The sequence below is a fragment of the Mercenaria mercenaria genome, chromosome 7, assembly GCF_021730395.1.
Source record: "Mercenaria mercenaria strain notata chromosome 7, MADL_Memer_1, whole genome shotgun sequence".
Lineage (NCBI taxonomy): Eukaryota > Metazoa > Mollusca > Bivalvia > Venerida > Veneridae > Mercenaria > Mercenaria mercenaria.
Window position 1 is genome coordinate 39,054,654 of NC_069367.1, and position 18,255 is coordinate 39,072,908.

The 18,255-nt window shown below is 36.2% G+C and overlaps 1 protein-coding gene across 1 annotated transcript in view; it reads left to right on the forward strand.

Annotated features, from left to right (window-relative positions):
- Window positions 1-9,170: 9,170 nt before the first annotated feature.
- Window positions 9,171-18,255, forward strand: part of LOC123554343 (trichohyalin-like) — a 37,612-nt gene continuing 28,527 nt past the window's right edge. Inside the window, exon 1 of the mRNA XM_045344424.2 lies at window positions 9,171-9,531. Coding sequence (XP_045200359.1) covers window positions 9,248-9,531 — 284 coding nt within the window. The 5' untranslated portion in view covers window positions 9,171-9,247. The remainder of the gene's footprint in view (window positions 9,532-18,255) is intronic.

Consider the following 18,255-nt stretch of genomic DNA (forward strand, 5'->3'; position numbering starts at 1 on the left):
TTCTGTTTAAATTCTTGTTCTATTCTATTCAACCAAAGGGCCTAGAACAAAATTTGAATACTAGTAACTATATTTAGGCTGGACCTAAAGTTCATAAGAGTATACATGTAGATGACTGAGTCTCGTTAAGTTGACAAGCAATACTTTTTGCAGTTGTTCATATCATTGAACAGTCGTTTATTAATTCTGATTCAGTTACCAAAGACTTACTGTATAAGATATCAGTACAGCCTGTTTTTCCAAGTAACATTCCTTACACTTCGCATGTAGCAACAACTGAATCTTCCAATACCCAAACCATTTCTTTTATCCGAATTGTTACGGTGTATAACGACATCTCCCTCCCAATATAGAATAAATTCCATTCATGTCGTACTAACATAGGCGAATAATATTGCAGGTGTGACTCTCTGGCTAAGATGGTACATAAAAATGGCATCGTTCGAAAAAACATCATTCAAAATAGGCAAAATAAGTTTCAAAAAGAACATTTATGAGGATTGTTCAAATATGAATGCATCTAGAACGTTATCTCGCTCAATAAGGCAAAAATCACAAGGAAATTAAAATTATTGGGTAGATAAACATGTTAGATTTACATTGATACCACACCCATTAAAATCCGTTCACTTTAGCTGTGTCTATCGCTCGCTAAACATTGCCTAAACGTGTATACTAATACAAAAATGATTAGAAGAAGGTCAGCGTACGCCGTTGAAATACGGTCCTATATTAAGAATCGTTGTATTCTTGGCATAGGGTGTAAAGACATTTTTGATGAAATATGTTCTGTTTATAGGCATAATGAAATGTCTTTTTCGACAGTTATTCGTTGGTTTAAGAAATTAAAATGTTTGTTAGTTTCAACAGAAGATGCACAACATGGCCGTTGGCCGAAAACAGCAGCGTCTGCCAAGATGGTTGCTAGAGTGAAAGAAATAATTGCTACTGATGCAAGATACACCGCTAGGCAAATAGCTAGTATGGTTGGCATCTCATTAGGAGCAGCTCATACAATTCTGAAACGTAATTTGAAAATGAGAAAGATCTGTGCTAGATGGATTCCCCATCTATTGACAGATGAGCAAAAAAGGCACGCGTGCAATGCGCAAAATTGTTGCTTAAACAGGTTCCAAATTACAATGCACGGTCTTTCGCAAATGTCGTCACTGGTGACGAGACATAGGCCCACCTTTTTGAGCCCAAATGAAAGATTCAGAACAAAATATGGGCAGCAAAGTCTGGCAAAAGACCATGCATTGCAAAGCGAACCATGAGTGTCAAGAAGGTAATGTATGCCGTATTCTTCACAACTCTGGGTCCTGCCATTCAGGTTGATGTACCTAAAGGCAAATCCGTAAATGCGAAGTTTTACACGACTAAAGTTCTTCGAAAACTGAAGAAATATTTCAAAAGTCGAAGACCCGCAACTGGCTTGGCCAATGTCAAATTGCTACATGACAATGCGTCATAGCACATGGCGTCTATTGTACAAGACTTTCTGAAGCAGGTAAAGGTTGTTGTGCTTCCGCACCCTCCTTATCCGCCTGACCTTGCCCCGTGTGACTTCTTTTTGTTCTTAAGGCTCAAAAAATACCTTTCTGGTCGAAAATTTGTGCAGCGCAAACACCTCGGTTCTGCAATATTCAAGTGTCTTTATAGTATAACTAGAAAAGACTATGAAAATGCCTACAAGGATTGGATTAGAAGACTGAAACTTTGCATATCTGTTGGAGGTGAATACTTCGAGGGGACCAAATAAAAAAAATCATTGAAATCTATCAAGGATACATTTTTATGTGCTTAGATGCATTCATATTTGAACAATCCTCGTAGTCAGCTTAAACATTTTTTCTGACATAAAAAATCTAAAATAAGTGAATTTTCATGAATTCATTGTTAAATAAGTCGGAAACTGTAGTTTTTATCGGAAGACGATTTGCAATTAACGTTGGTCTGACGTATCTTTCTGGCAGTTCTATCCGATAGTCTGACTTCCTTAAACTCATTGTAGAACAAAAAATAGATAGACAGTAAGAAAAGCCACCTCCCCAAAACGCAGTCTCTTTCATCGCTTAAACCATATATCAATGTATGTGTGTCTATATGTATAAATAACTACCACATACACAAAATAGAGACAAGGTAAACATATAGACAATGTGGGCATAATAAACAAAAAAGAATGTAGAAGAATGGTCATTGACAAATAAGTCACCGAGGAGTTCAAACCGGTTAAAAATTGTGCAGTAATATTCACCTTTTATTCCCTACTCGTCCCAAATGACAGTGTAAATAAAAGAGTAATTGCTGAAAGACATATTCCTAAAACAAAACGACAAAATTACATGGGTAAATAATTCATTAACGAAATCCTTACGAATCATATACACATTGTAGAAAGCAGAACAACGAGAAAAACATCAATAAGAAAGACAAACTAAGGCAAGACGAACACAGCCAGCGAAACTAAATAAAAACACACATTCGAATCTTTCCTTATGCGACATTGAGAATGATAGTCGACTTACATTATCATATGCCATAATTGCCAGCTGTTTCAGATTTCCCTGTTTTCGTCTGAATTTTGCAGGCCTTGGTGACCCAGGAGTGTGCTATTCGGAAGATTGCGATTTTGATTCAGGTTCATAGCTTCGTAACGACGTCTCATCTATTGCAACAATACGATTTAGGACCCTATCACCTTCATCTTCATACCGTTTTAAGTGTTTTTCTGCAACTACTACCCTGTTCGTCATTTGGTCCCGATTCAAGTGATGAGGGATCCAACTCGCGGAAACCCGCCGCATTTTCAAATGCCTCGTTAATATAGTATGAACTGATCCATGAACAATTCCAACACCCTCAGCTAACTCCTCACATGTATAACGTCTATCTTCATCCAAAGGTTTCGTTACTTTTTCAACATGAAACTTGTCTGTAGCCTCCATCGGTCGTCCGCTGCGGGGGTCATCGGAAATGTCAAAATTTCCTTCGGCAAAACGTCTTATCCACCTATAAACTGTATTAAATTACACTGCAGATCCACCACAAGCTTCTAATAATTTTTCATGGATTTCCTTTCCTGTTTTCCCACTCAAAAACTCATTTTTTATGTACGCACGCTGTTCAGCTTGACTGACCGCGGCCATGACGCTAAATCGACGTCTAAATGACATCACAGCGTGATGACGTCATATAACGCACATGTACGTATTCGGCGTCAGTTAATAGCGTAATAGTTAATGGCCATGCCTGCCATGTTTTATTACTTTACGATATAAGATAAAAACGATATGGGACCATTATCAGAACTTATTGGATGACCCTCGTAAATTACAGAAAAACGTTTTGCTAGGAACAGCCTGGTTTAACTGGAACATTCACTGAAGTTGTTTTAATACAGTAAATCCAAGAAGAACGTAAAATATTTCATGTTTGTCAAGTTCAAAAATATTTTTCCTTGATACGGCCAGTCTCAGCGCGTCGGTATATATTAGATCTACAATCGTATTTTTGTTTTAAAAAACAACGAAATTACCAAAGCGAGGTTTTCTACCTTGCTTTCTGTACGAGCAATTGCAAATAGGACTGGGACGATTACTCGGTTAATCGGATCCGATTCGATTACTAGGTGAAACCGGTTTCTGTTTTGCAAAACCGATAATCGCTCTCAAACAATAAACATAACGAATCGTACTTCATCTTTATGCATTTCTTTGACCAGCACATAGACCCGCAGTATATTTCCGCAAAAAAAACGCATTGAAAATAGCCAGTAGTCTCGGATTTGCCTGTCGTGTTATGTTTTTTTTTTAAAAAAAAACACCAAAATATGACTTATTAATTATAAACTGCTTGCAAACGATAAAGTCCGTAAGTTCCTAATGAAGTCAGCTACTGAAAGTATCTTGATTAGGTTGCCAGGAAAGAAAACAGCATATTCAATATGGCAGCCGATTAACCGGTTCGGCCCGATTTCATACAAATGATTAACCGGTTTCAAAATTTTGAAATCGTCCCAGCCCTAATTGCAAATACATTAGCAAGGTGAGAATCAGTTGTTGCAATATATAAACTTTGCCTTTTGCGTAAATGGTTGGTGGTATACCATTCTGTGAACTTCACAGTTATTTCAGTCTTAGAACAAAATTATATTGAATATTAGCATAATAAACGGGGTCCCGCAGGTTCGAGCCTCGGACTGAGTGTACATTTGTCTCGCCCTGTGATATTCCTTACACTTATATGACAGTGTCTTGGATAGTTCTTTCATCTTGAGTAGGTGGAATCGAATGCTTTTAAATGTTAGAACAACAATAAGTAGGAATACTCCATAAAGCATACAGACACTAAAAAGAAAAATGGCGCGAAAAAAAAATGGTGGATACAAATAGTCCTCAGTTTTTTTGCTCTGTAGAACTATTTTCCTTATTTTCTTTGCAATTGTTTTGCTAAAATCACATGACAGATCTATGCTTGACATGTAGGTAGCATTTTCATAATGAAATAACAACATTACAAAAATTTTCATGGAAACTTATATCATACACCACCAGTTTAGTTTAAACTTTATTTCAGCAAGTTTGACATACATGGTATACAACAATAAATACATGAAATTAATGGATCGGAAAACAAGTTATTTAAAACTTATATAAATTCCTCTCCATATAAGAAATAACTACAAATCATCAAATACCACATTATCAGGAATAATGGCTAGTGATAACTAATTTTATATAACAAATAAGAATTATATAACATAGTTGTAATGCTATCTGTTTCTACTGAATTTTGTAAAATAAAAAGGAGTGTTGCTTGAACCAAGTATATACCCACGGTACCGGGGTGCAAATCGACAGAGCAGGGCCGAATTAGGTAGTAAACCTTTTTGTTGCGAGAATGTAACGCTGAACATCAACGATTAGAGATTTATTCTGCTCGAAAGAAAGCCTATCGTTACCATTGAGAAGATTATTTACTGACAATGGACATGGAGTATTTAAGAAAAACCTTTCACGAATTGTTTGATATTTACGACAACGAAGCAGGTAGTGATCGACAGTCTCAGTGTTTCCACAGGTGCAAAGACAAGGTGCATGTACCACGTGACTTTTTCGCTAATCTGGGGTGCCAAAAACATGGCGGATACCTCGGTAAAAGTGACATTTTCTTAAATATCTTTTCGGCAGCCTGTTCAAATAAAAGGAAACATAGATGAGTGCCGTCTCATATGAAAATCTGACACTCGGCTACAAGTTTTTTGTTTCTAAGTCCATTCGTTTTCTCTAAAAGTGCAACCGCGCAACTGAAGTGAACAAATTTGATGATGTTAAGAAGGGGACATTTTCGCAAATTCAATTGATAAATCCTTTAAAAGGCCGTAAAAGACTTTTTTGCGACACGGATATTTGTACGAGTATTGTCTTGACATATACAATTTAAGAAATTACAAATTAAGAGCCTTCAATAGCTCCCTAGGCCGGATTTATCAAATTGCTAAGCAGGGGTCCGTTTTTCTTGATGCTAAGACGGGGGCGTGATTCAATGATTTGGTAATGGAAGTCTTTTGTATTTCATTAACCCGCTTCATTTAAGTTTTTCTATGTTTATACTGCTTACTATAAGAAAAATCCGGTTGTATGTATGTTAAAATTCAAATGGTCATGACAAATGAAAGCTTCTTACCGACTGTGAACTGTGAAATTTTACCTAAGGTGAAATACTTAATTTGACTGATTTAATGAAAAATTCACCAACTTTCACTCTATGGTGTCGGCCCGGTACAATTTCTCCTTTGCTGTATAGTAAAACAAGCACTTCTGGACATGGATTCAGCGGCGAATTTCACAACAAATTTACAGCATTGAGAGTTCTGTATTTCTGAAGATGAATAATGTCAATAAATCATAAAGAAACACTGTCATCAACAACGAACGTCTTTGCTACATATCAAAGTATTCAGTCACTCTTTATGATTTCCAACCCACATCTGTCATGGCCGCCAGTCTGGAATAGTTTTTAATCCTTCCGCGCAGAAATGTTGTCCTGGAAAATACACGGAAAAAACAACTGTTAAAGACATAGGAAATGACACAAAATGTTTAACAAGTCAAAGCAGAGATGGCTTCAAATCGGAAACTTCACATTTCAAAGAATTAACTGCTTCCTAGGATACAACGACCTGGAAGTACTTCAATACCTGGGTGACACCCTATCTTAATAGTTTTATTACATTTCCAGGTAGGCTTTGGAAAAATAGTAAGTCTGTTTTTTATCGCACTGGTTTTGTCTTTATTGTTTAAGTTAGTTTGCTTCTTTTGGTTTAACTTTCGATAACCTGACATAACCAACTTCAAACAAAAATGGAAGCAATAAGTTTTTGTATCACAGCGATAAAAGATATATTGAAATAAAGGGCAAAAAATAAAGATTACTTCACGAGGTTATAAAATTTTGTTAAATAACGATAAAAATACGTTTCTAATGTTTGAAATTATTTTTCTAAACAAATCTATAGTAAAACTGTTAATTGATAAAGGTTATCGGGTCCGCGATCCGTGTATATTCAAGGGAGACTACTTTTGCCGAAACTACTGGTCAATGTATTGGAATGTTGGCCATGCTAGCTGAAACAGGTCTCTAAAGTTCTTACTTTTGCTTTTGCTTTGCTGTTTTTATCGCTTTTGTTGGAATACATATCTGAACTTCAGTTTGAAATAAATTATCATACTTTCGAATGTTATTTAGATACATGTATTGAATTATCAGTCTTGTGCCAGAAATTTCTTCACATGTGTTGTGAAATCATAGTAAATGTTCGAAGGTTAAAGTTTAAAGAACTTTTTTTTTTTAAGCCATTGAATTACAACAAAAGAAAACATAATTCAGAGCCAATATTTATCATAAAACATAAAATGGTTTGATAGACGCAGTGATCATTTTGATACTTAATTATACTATAAAGAGGTCGACCGCCTCAATTGTCGAGTTGTAAGATCTCTTTCACAGACGACCATGATTCGAAGCCCGAAACCGACTATGTCTCTTATGAAAGAAAGTGGACATTTCTTTTAAGAAGATCTGAATATGGTGCAGGTTCTTCCCAGGAACAATGGTTCGATAAACTGATCACAATACAACTGGCGTTAAATTTCATAAAATGGAAAGTAAATAAAGACAAATAAGTTGTGAGTAAGGTAAAATTATTTATGAATGCATGCAAAAACGTAAACACTGTCAAGTTTCTCAGTACGTTGTTGCAAAAAGTATTATTTATTAATGACACAGAAAAAGAATTAAAGCCTTCATGTCGATCTGCAAAAAAAGATGAGTATAGGCTAATCGTCGTATTCGATACAACAAAATGGGAAGTTGGACCCCAAAGCATACTGTATGGGAATGATTAAGGGTCATTGAAACACAGGACCAAAATATCCACCATTTACGGTCTCCTGCAAACCATGGCATATCAGCTGTGAAAGATGTAAAGTAATCCACATTATAGTCAAAACAAATTCTAGAAGTAAAAAGGAGATGGACAAAATGAGCAATGCTAATGTAAGGTCGTAAGATACTAGTAATAATATTATAATATACATTGTACTAGTAATAATATTATTAGTCTCACCGGGAAAGACCGATTGCCGCAGTTATAAGATCCGTGATTTCTGTCGCCTCTTTCTGGAAATAAAGCCACGCAGAAGGCTTTTTTCTGGACTTATATGTCTTTCCACATTCCTGGCACACAAATGTCTGAAATGTAAATTTATGCACTTTACTACAACATTGATAATAATATTTCATATTTTTTTAAACCAAAAAGGACATTCCGAACAAAATGTCGTAAAATAAGAGATCTGGAAATAACATATACATTTTATGGCCAACGAAACCAGTACAATTTCCGATTTCTTTTGACAACTGTTACTAACGCTCATGTCAGATGCGCAAATGTATTTCATTCAGCCGAAAAAAAGAATTCAAAGTTAACGCGACTGAAATAGAATTAAATATGAACAAACTTAACAGTATTTGTTACAAAGGTTACACATGCCATTTTAGTCGACCTAGAAATGTAGTACATTAATGGAAAGTTGGTGCATTTTCAATAAAATCAGTCAAATTAAGTACTAAGTAGTTCACCTTAGGTAAAATTTCACATTTTACTCTCGGCGAAAAGCTTTCATATGTCATAACCATTTGAATTTTACTACACATATAACGAAATTTTTCTTACAGTAAGCAGTATAAACATGGGGAAAACTTAAATGAAGTAGATAGACTTTTAATAACAAATCTTTAAATCAAGCCCCCGTCTTAGCATTAAGAAAAACGGACCCCCGCTTAGCAATTTGATAAATCCGGCCTAGGAAGCTTTTGTAGGCTCTTAATTTGTAATTTCTTAAAGTGTATATGTCAAGACAATACTCGTACAAATATCCGTGTCGCAAAATAGTCTTTTACGGTCACTTAAAGGGTTTATTTATTGAATTTGCGAAAATGTCCCCCGTCTTAATATCAAGAAATTTGTTCACTTCAGTTGCGCGGTTGCACTTTTAGAGAAAACGAACGGACTTTGAGACAGAAAACTTGTAGCCGAGTGTTGGATTTTCATATGAGACGGCACTCATCTATGTTTCCTTTTATTTGAGCAGGTTGCTGAAAAGATATTTAAGAAAATGTTACCTTTATCGAGCAGTCCGCCATGTTTTTGGCACCCCAGATTAGCGAAAAAGTTACGTGGTACATGCACCCTGAAAGAGCGGATTCAGTTAAAGATCTTCTTTGGATGTCATAATTCAGAGAACTGCACCCAAGACGCAATCGAGTATGTAGAAGTTGTCCCTTTTTAGAGCCGCAGTTAAACAGAGGACCACCAGTTTAATTTGGGGTCTCATTTTTAGCTGATTTTGCAGTTTGTGTGTTTGACTGAAATTATTTTTCTTGCATCAAACTTTTCTTTTGATTTTTAGCTAGTACTGACAGTATTCTTCAAGAAAATGTAGGTAACAGACATTTTAAATGGGTCCTGATGTGTGCTGCGGTCAATGGAATTAGGTCAATTTTATATAAAATAAAGAACAACAACTATTTAGTGTGATAACCATAACCCATTCAGTTAGTTCTCTCTGACCTTGACCGGACGTTACAATATTGGTAATAATTACGAAACACCGTTTTGTTTACCTTCGAAACTGAAAGTAGGAATTTTCGGAAAAGGAAAACCAAATTAAGTTCAGTAATGAGCAAAACATTCACATCTAGACCTGGATTGACTAATTCTCGAGGCAGAGGTAGGGGCAGCCAGACAAGACAAGTAGAAGCAGTTAATGCCAACAGATTAGAACAAACGAATCGAGGAACAGAGGCAAGAGCTGGAGCAAGACCACGGGTGGCACAACCACGGCCACAGGCACAGGTGCAGCCTCCACCATTTGGACGATCTAGGATGGCAGGACAAGAACAGACAGATTTACCGACCGGAGATGAAAACCAAGGTTCTGGTGCAGAAAGAAGGATGACATAGTATGTTCATTCATTGATTACAAGTTTCAACTGATTTCCCTGTACAGATATTCGATAGTTTACTTTCTCTTTTTCTATAGGGTCAGTTAGACAACTGGTACTGTGCAGTATAGACCTCTAGTAATCAATATGAATACTGAAAATGGTATTTTCCCCATGCCACTTTCTCTTGTGTAAGTATTGTCCAAATAATAGGATGTTTCAGGACAGCGTGATAACATTTGACTGTTGCTGTCCCATCATGTCCAAACTTATTCTGCATATTTCTGTTAGGAAATCACCATTGAAATTTGTTGGTAATGTTTTCTGGTACATGTACATTGTATTCGTAATGATAACGTCTCTGATAATGAATTTATGTTGACATTAAAGCATGAAATTGTCTTGCTGACATTTTTTAATGTATAATTTGTGTTTTGTTTCTGCAATTTTACTGGGTATACCAATTACCGGGATATACATATTACCGTGAATATCCTGTTTTGACACTTAACATGAAAATTGGTTTACAATTTTTCTCTCATTATTCATGCTCAATGTGCTCAGATTTTTAGCTCACCTGAGCACGAAGTGCTCAAAGGTGAGCTTTAGTGATCACCCTGTGTCCGGCGTCCGGCGTCCGTCCGTCCGTCCGTCCGTCCGTCCGTCTGTCGTCAACAATTTGACTGTTAACACTCTAGAGGTCACATTTTTGGCCCAATCTTAATGAAACTTAGTCAGAATGTTACCCTCGATAAAATCTTGGATGAGTTCGATATTGGGTCATCTGGGGTCAAAAACTAGGTCACCAGGTCAAATCAAAGGAAAAGCTTGTTAACACTCTAGAGGTCACAGTTTTGGTCCAATCTTAATGAAACTTGGTCAGAATGTTACCCTCAATAAAATCTTGGACGAGTTTGATATTGGGTCATCTAGGGTCAAAATCTAGGTCACCAGGTCAAATCAAAGGAAAAGCTTGTTAACACTCTAGAGGTCACAATTTTGGCCTAATCTTAATGAAACTTGGTCAGAGTGTTATCCTTAATAAAGTCTTGGACGAGTTTGATATTGGGTCATCTGGGATCAAAAACTAGGTCACCAGGTCAAATCAAAGGAAAAGCTTGTTAACACTGTAGAGGCCGCATTTATGACTATATCTTCATGAAACTTGGTCAGAATGTTAATATTGGTGATCCTAAGGTCAAGTTTGAATCTGGGTCATGTAGGATCAAAAACTAGGTCACCCGGTCAAATCAAAGGAAAAGCTAATTAACACTGTAGAGGCCACATTTATGACCATATCTTAATGAAACTTAGTCAGAATGTTTATCTTGGTGATCTTTAGGTCAAGTTTAAATCTGGGTCAGCTGGGGTCAAAACCTAGGTCACTAGTTCAAATCAAAGGAAAAGCTTGTTAACTCTCTGAGGCCACATTTATGACTGCATCTTCATGAAACTTAGTCAGAATGTTAAACTTGATGATCTTTAGGTCAAGTTCGAATCTGGGTCATGTTGGATCAAAAACTAGGTCACCCGGTCAAATCAAAGGAAAAGCTAATTAACACTGTAGAGGCCACATTTATGACCATATCTTAATGAAACTTGGTCAGAATGTTTATCTTGGTGATCTTTAGGTCGAGTTTAAATCTGGGTAAGCTGGGGTCAGAAACTAGGTCACTAGGTCAAATCAAAGGAAAAGTTTGTTAACACTCTAGAGGCCACATTTATGACTGTATCTTCATGAAACTTAGTCAGAATGTTAAACTTGATGATCTTTAGGTCAAGTTCGAATCTGGGTCATGTTGGGTCAAAAACTAGGTCACGGGGTCAAATCAAATGAAAAGCTTGTTAACTCTCTAGAGGTCACATTTTTGACTGTATCTTCGTGAAGCTTAGTCAGAATGTTAAACTTGATGATCTTTAGGTCAAGTTCGAATCTGGGTCATGTTGGGTCAAAAACTAGGTCACGGGGTCAAATCAAAAGAAAAGCTTGTTATCATTCTAGAGGCCACATTTATGACTGAATCTTAATGAAACTTAGTCAGAATGTTAAACTTGATGCTCTTTAGGTCAATTTCGAATCTGGGTCATGTTGGGTCAAAAACTAGGTCACGGGGTCAGATCAAAGGAAAAGCTTGTTAACTCTCTAGAGGCCACATTTATGACTGTATCTTTATGAAACTTAGTCAGACTGTTAAACTTGATGATCTTTAGGTCAAGTTCGAATCTGGGTCATGTTGGGTCAAAAACTAGGTCACGGGGTCAAAGCAAAGGAAAAGTTAGTTAACACATATTTATGACCACATCTTAATGAAACTTGGTCAGAATGTTAATCTTGATGATCTTTAGGTCAATAGGTCAGGTGAGCGATACAGGGCCTTCATGGCCCTCTTGTTAAGAAAACTATTTTTGAAAATTGGAGTGTCTTTCTTTTTATTTCACATTGATCCAAGAAATTAAGGAATTAAGCTAAGTGACTGGTCATTATGGTTAATCTTTGCAATTTTTCTCCGCACATGTCTTTTCATTAAACTTACTTATTTTTGCCATATTTGTTTCATATTTAGTTTGGCCTATTGTAAAATAGAAATGCTTTCTTTGACTTAGATCATATTAACAACTTCTTTAGATTGAAATTCACGGTAATAGGTATATGCATGAAAATGCTAAAATTCCCCACCTCTGTTCTCTGAATGAGAGTAGTGGAACATTTTCCTGGGGTTTTGACGATTTTTTGCCAAAAGTCTTAAGCTAAAATATAAATTAATTAAACATAATAAAATTTATCCTTTCAAACAATCATTTTGTTATAAATAGAGTCCACTGAATCTTGGTCTTGGTAATTGGTATACCCAGTATTAATTGAAACCAGTGTCTGCGTAGATATCTCCTCGAACTTGTTCACATCATATTTCCTAAGATTTGAGAGGTGGTGGGGGGAAAGTGTGCGGAATATCTTATGCCGTTTTTGAACAGTATTTCATTTAAGTTGGACAGTCCATTTTTCTGGATATCATACTACTTGTGAGGGGATTTATTTGTGAACTGAGCAAGTGTAGCAGATACTTGTGGAGATAAAGTTAATACTAATGTATGAAATCCATGAAACTGACTGTCCAACTTAAATGAAATACTGTTTTAAAAGGCATAAGATCTTATGCCCCCTCCCCCACCCCTCCGAAAAACAAACAAACAAAACTTGTATTGTACAATGAAGTACATGCAATTTTGACATATTGTCTAAAACATAAACATGTTAACATTTATTTTATATGATAAATAATTGACTCGGGAGATTTTTAGTGTTTGTTAATTTTGTCATTATTATCCCCCGCCGATGAAATCGGGAGGGGGGTATTGAAATGGCGTTGTCCGTCACGTGCGTGCGTCCGTCTGTCCGTCCGCAGCCATTTCTCAGTAACTAGCAAGTAGAATTTCATGAAACTTGAAAAAAACATGAACCAACATACTGCGATGATGCCCGTCAAGTTTTTTTTGGGATTGGTCAATTTCCCTTAGAGTTATTGCCCTTGATTTAATGAAAAATCCACGTCTGCAGCCATTTCTCAGTAACAAGCTGGTAGAATTTCATGAAACTTAAAATAAATATGAATCAACATACTTCGGTGATGTCTGTCATTTTTTTTTTCAATTGGTCAATTTTCCTTAGAATTATTGCCCTTTAATTGTTTGAAAATCTACAGATTTGTACATAACAAACCAACCAATTGGTAGAATTTCATAAAACTTCTTTCATTTCCATGAACATTTATTATAAACATGTGAAGTTGTGTACCCACACCTGGTCACCACCTTGCCTTTGTCACACCCCCTCCCCCCCCCCCCCCCCCCACAAAAAAAAAATTATTTCCTTTTTATTATTATTTTTTTCAAACCTTCCATGAATTTTATCAGCATGCAAAGTTGTACTGTTCCCCCACCTCACTCCTCCACCCAGTCATCACCCCCCCCCCCTCCCCCCCCACACACACTTTTTTTTTTTTTAATTTTCCATCCATATTTCAATATTTATAATCAACATCGATGATCAATGACAATAATCGATGTTTTGTACCCTCACCCAGTCACTCCCGCAGCGCCCCCTCCCCCAACCAAAAAATAGCATTCATTTTCTGTTAAATTGACTTTGACAAATGTAATTATTTGCTTCTTTTGCTTCTTAGTAACATCCTTAACTTTTTGCCGGATATATTTTTTGCCATTCCTGACCACAAACCCTTTTGGCGGGGGATACCAATTCATCGAATTTGCCTGTTATTTCTATTACTGAGTCTGCTTACTTAGAAAAGAAAATGTTTCATGAGAATAAAGTCCCTTTTAATATACGGATAAATTACAGGAATTGTTTAAAATTAAATGTTAGAATTTCAGCACAAGGTCGGTTTTAGGACAGATTTTAAGATATTTTTATATAAAACGGATGCAGAATCTATATTTGTAACAGGTCAAACTTATGAACTGCGATAGACTTATTAACTGTTTACAATGCACATACTCGTGTTTCGTTAAACGGCTTCACCTTTGGCTGAATGGCACCAGATTTTGATATGCCGCTTCAAATCACACAACATGGTTTCAGTTTGTATTAGACGATGCCAAGCTTTAATGAATCGTTTAATTTTACTCTGTATAAACTCATGTTGCGTTAAATGTCTTTACATTGGACTGCATGGCATCAAGTTGTTATAAACTGCACTTAATTACACAAAGCAGTTTCAATATGCATGAGACGGCATGAAGTTGTAGTAAATCATTTCATTTTACACTGCTCGTACTCATGTTGTGTTAAATGGCTTCACATTGAGCTGCATGGTATCATGTTTTGATAGATGATTTCATATTCCGGTGCATCGCAACAAGTTTTTCAATGCATCGTTCCATTGTTTGAATGGTTTCCAAATACAATATGCGTTGAATGCAAATATTGGACGGGATGAAGTTTTAGACTAGATCTCGTTGAAATGCACAGCACTGACTGGCTTGTTTTATGAATTGATTGTATATTTACTCAATAATTGGCGGTTACTGCGGCCCATACATATGACACAAATTTTTCATGAATTATGCCCCCTTTTAACTTGAAATCTCAGGTTAAAATTTTGGTGCACTTTCACTCTATCTCAGTTATAACTAAATGAATTTGATTCAAACTTAAAATAATTGTTCCACATCATCACCCACATCATATGACACAAGGTTCATAACTTTGGCCTAAATTTTTCATGAATTTTCCGCCTTTTTACATAGAATTTCAGGTTAAGGTTTTGGTGCATTTTCACTCTATCTTTGTTATTACTAAATGGATTTGATTCAATCTTAAAACAATTGTTCGACATCATCACTCACATCTTATGACACAAGGGCCATAACTCTTGCACCATTTTTTATGAATTATTCCCCCTATTGACTTACAATTTCAGGTTAAAGTTTTTATGCACTTTCAGTCTGTCTCAATTTTTACTAAATGAATTTGATTCAAACTTAGAATAGTTGTTCCACCTTATCACCCACATCATATGACACAAGTTGCATAACTCTGGCTCCAATTTTTTATGAATTGTGCCCCCTTTTACTTAGAATTTAAGGTTAATTTTGATGCATTTCCACTATATCTCAGTTATTAGCCCACCATCATCAGATGGTGGGCTATTCAAATCACTCTGCGTCCGTGGTCCGACGTCCGTCCTTCCATCCTTCCGTCCTTCCGTTAACAATTTCTCGTTATCGCATCTCCTCAGAAACTACCAGGGGGATTTTGACCAAACTTTGTCAGAATGATGTATTGGTACCCTAGTTGTGTCCCTCTGAAAATCAGACTGGTTCAACAATTCTTTAGTGAGTTATGGCCCTTTGTTTATTTCTATAATTTACATAGATTTATATAGGGAAAAACTTGAAAATCTTCTTGTCCAAAACCACAGAGCCTAGAGCTTTGATATTTGGTATGAAGCATCATCTAGTGGTCCTCTACCAAAACGTTTCAAATTATTTCCCTGGGGTCTAATATGGCCCCGCCCCGGGGGTCACATGGTTTATATAGACTTATATAGGGAAAAACCTCTTATTCAAAAACACAGGGCCTAGGGCTTTGATATTTTGTATGTGACATTATCTAGTGGTCTTCTACTAAGATTGTTCAAATTATTCCCCTAGGATCAAATATGGCCCTGCCCTGGGGGTCACATTGTTTACATAGTCTTATATAGGGAAAAACTTTGAAAATCTTCCTGTCCTAACCACAAAGCCTAGGGCTTTGGCATTTGTAATGTAGTATCATCTAGTGGTTCTCTACCAAGTTTGTTCAAATCATCCCCTAGGGTCAATTATGGCCCCGCCCTGGGGGTCACATGGTTCATATAGACTTATATAGGGAAAAGCTTTTAAAATCTTCTTGTCAATAACCTACAACATTCAAGTTTGGACCACCTGTATGGTTTTGAGTGGCAATATGAACCTTGACATGAGTTGACCTTGATTTTGACCTAATGACCTACTTTCACATTTCTGTAGCTACAGCCTTCAAATTTGGACCACATGCATAGTTTTGTGCACTGAAAAAAACTTTGACCTTGATATTGACCTAGTGACCTACTTTCACATTTTTGAAGGTACAGGTTTCAAATTTGGACCACATGCATAGTTTTGTGCACTGAAAAAAACGTTGACCTTGATTTTGACCTAGTGACCTACTTTCACATTTCTCGAGCTACAGCCTTCAAATTTGGACCACATGCATAGTTTTGTGTTCTGAAATGAAATTTGACCTTCATTTTGACCTAGTGACCTACTTTCACATTTCTCAAGCTACAGCCTTCAGATTTGGACCACATGCACAATTTTGTGTACCGAAACAAACTTTGACCTTTACATTGACCTAGTGACCTACTTTCACATTATTGAAGATACAGGCCTCAAATTTGGACCGCATGCATAGTTCTGTGTTCCAAACTAAAATTTGACCTTGATTTTGACCTAGTTACCTACTTTCACATTTCTCGAGCTACAGCCATCAAATTTGGACCTCTTGCAGAGTTTTGTGTACCGAAATGAACTTTGACCTTAAGATTGACCTAGTGACCTACTTTCACATGTCTGTAGGTTCAGGCTTCAAATTTAGACGTACATGCATAGGATTGTGTACCGGAGCAAACTTTGACCTTGACATTGACCTAGTGACCTACTTTCACATTTTTGAATATACAGGCTTTAAATTTGGACCACCAAGCACGTGTCCAGGTGGGGGGCCAGGGGGCCCGGGCCCCCCCAGCTGGCTGCCTAGTTACGATTTTTATTACTATGGGCCCCTCAATTAACAAATTTATACACCAGCGCAACTGGCTTGATGTGACAGCAATACACAGGCTAAAGAGCCATAAAACCGTGTCCGGTAGTGGAAATTAGCCCCAGGCATGTCACAGGTAAAATTTTATCTGTTCATGCTTCATTGATCGGTACTTGATTGGGTAGTGGAGAAATTATTATGTTTTTTACTCTTTGGAAGTGTTATAAAATGATCAGAACATTGTTGGTTTTGTTAAGTAAATCTTAAAATGAATCTGAAAATTGAAACATTATGATGGTTGTATTTTGTTTCTACATTAAGGCACATTCCCCAAATTTATTAAATTGATAGATATTTATCCTATCTTTTTATTTTACAACAATTATGAATTTGAAACTACTCTATCAGTTTTACTCTTTTGGGTCCAATAACCTTACCTAAAAACTCCCATAGTTTTAAAAGTAGTTTCTCAGTAAATCTCACAAAACGCATCTAAAACTCGTTACTTATGACGGGTTTTATACATAAAAATATCCTTTAATATGTTCTGTGATGTTATAGTTTGTACAGTCAAAGAAGTATAAAATACACATCTATTTATTTTTATAGATCTTTGGTACAGTTAAGAGTTCATTGTCATTTGAAATCTATGATGTAAATAGTAATTGTCATAATGCTTCGTTTGTTTTGTTGGAAATCTAAATATAGAATAGAGTGGCTTTTGTCTCTATGAACATAAAAAAGAAAGCAAAATCATAGAAATATCGTAATTATCAGTCTAGTGGCTAGTCTAATTATCAAGGGTATCCTATTTGCAAAATGGCCGAATAATTTTCTAAGAGGACTGATGTTAAAATTGTAATATTGGACATAGTATATAGACTGGCTCAGTTCACTACATGAAATCATAAAAATGTGAAAAAATTATCATAGTCTAGTAGCTAGTCTTCTTAATAATCATCTTAAAACTTCAACATTTATTTTTCAACTGGGTATCATACAGAAAAATAAGTCCATACACTGTGACTGTACAATCATACATACATTGAAAAAGGCTTGATGAAATGATTAAAAAGTAGACTTTTCCTTAAATATATGATACATTCATGCATCCTTAAAGGTGTTTCAGGTAGCAGGAAAATGCATCTATTCATGTGCCATATTAAAAAAATTTCGCAATCGGGAGGGGATACCCCTCCCGAACCCACCCCAGGTTGGCCCCCCCAGCAAACAAATCCTGCACACGGGCCTGACCACATGTATAGATTTGTATTCTGAAGTGTAATTTGACCTTGATTTTGACCTAGTGACCTCTTTCACATTTCTAAAGCTACAGCCTTCAAATTGGACCACTTGCATAGTTTTATGTACCAAAATAAACTTTGACCTTAAGATTGACCTAGTGACCTACTTTCAAATTTATCAAATTACAGCCTTCAAAC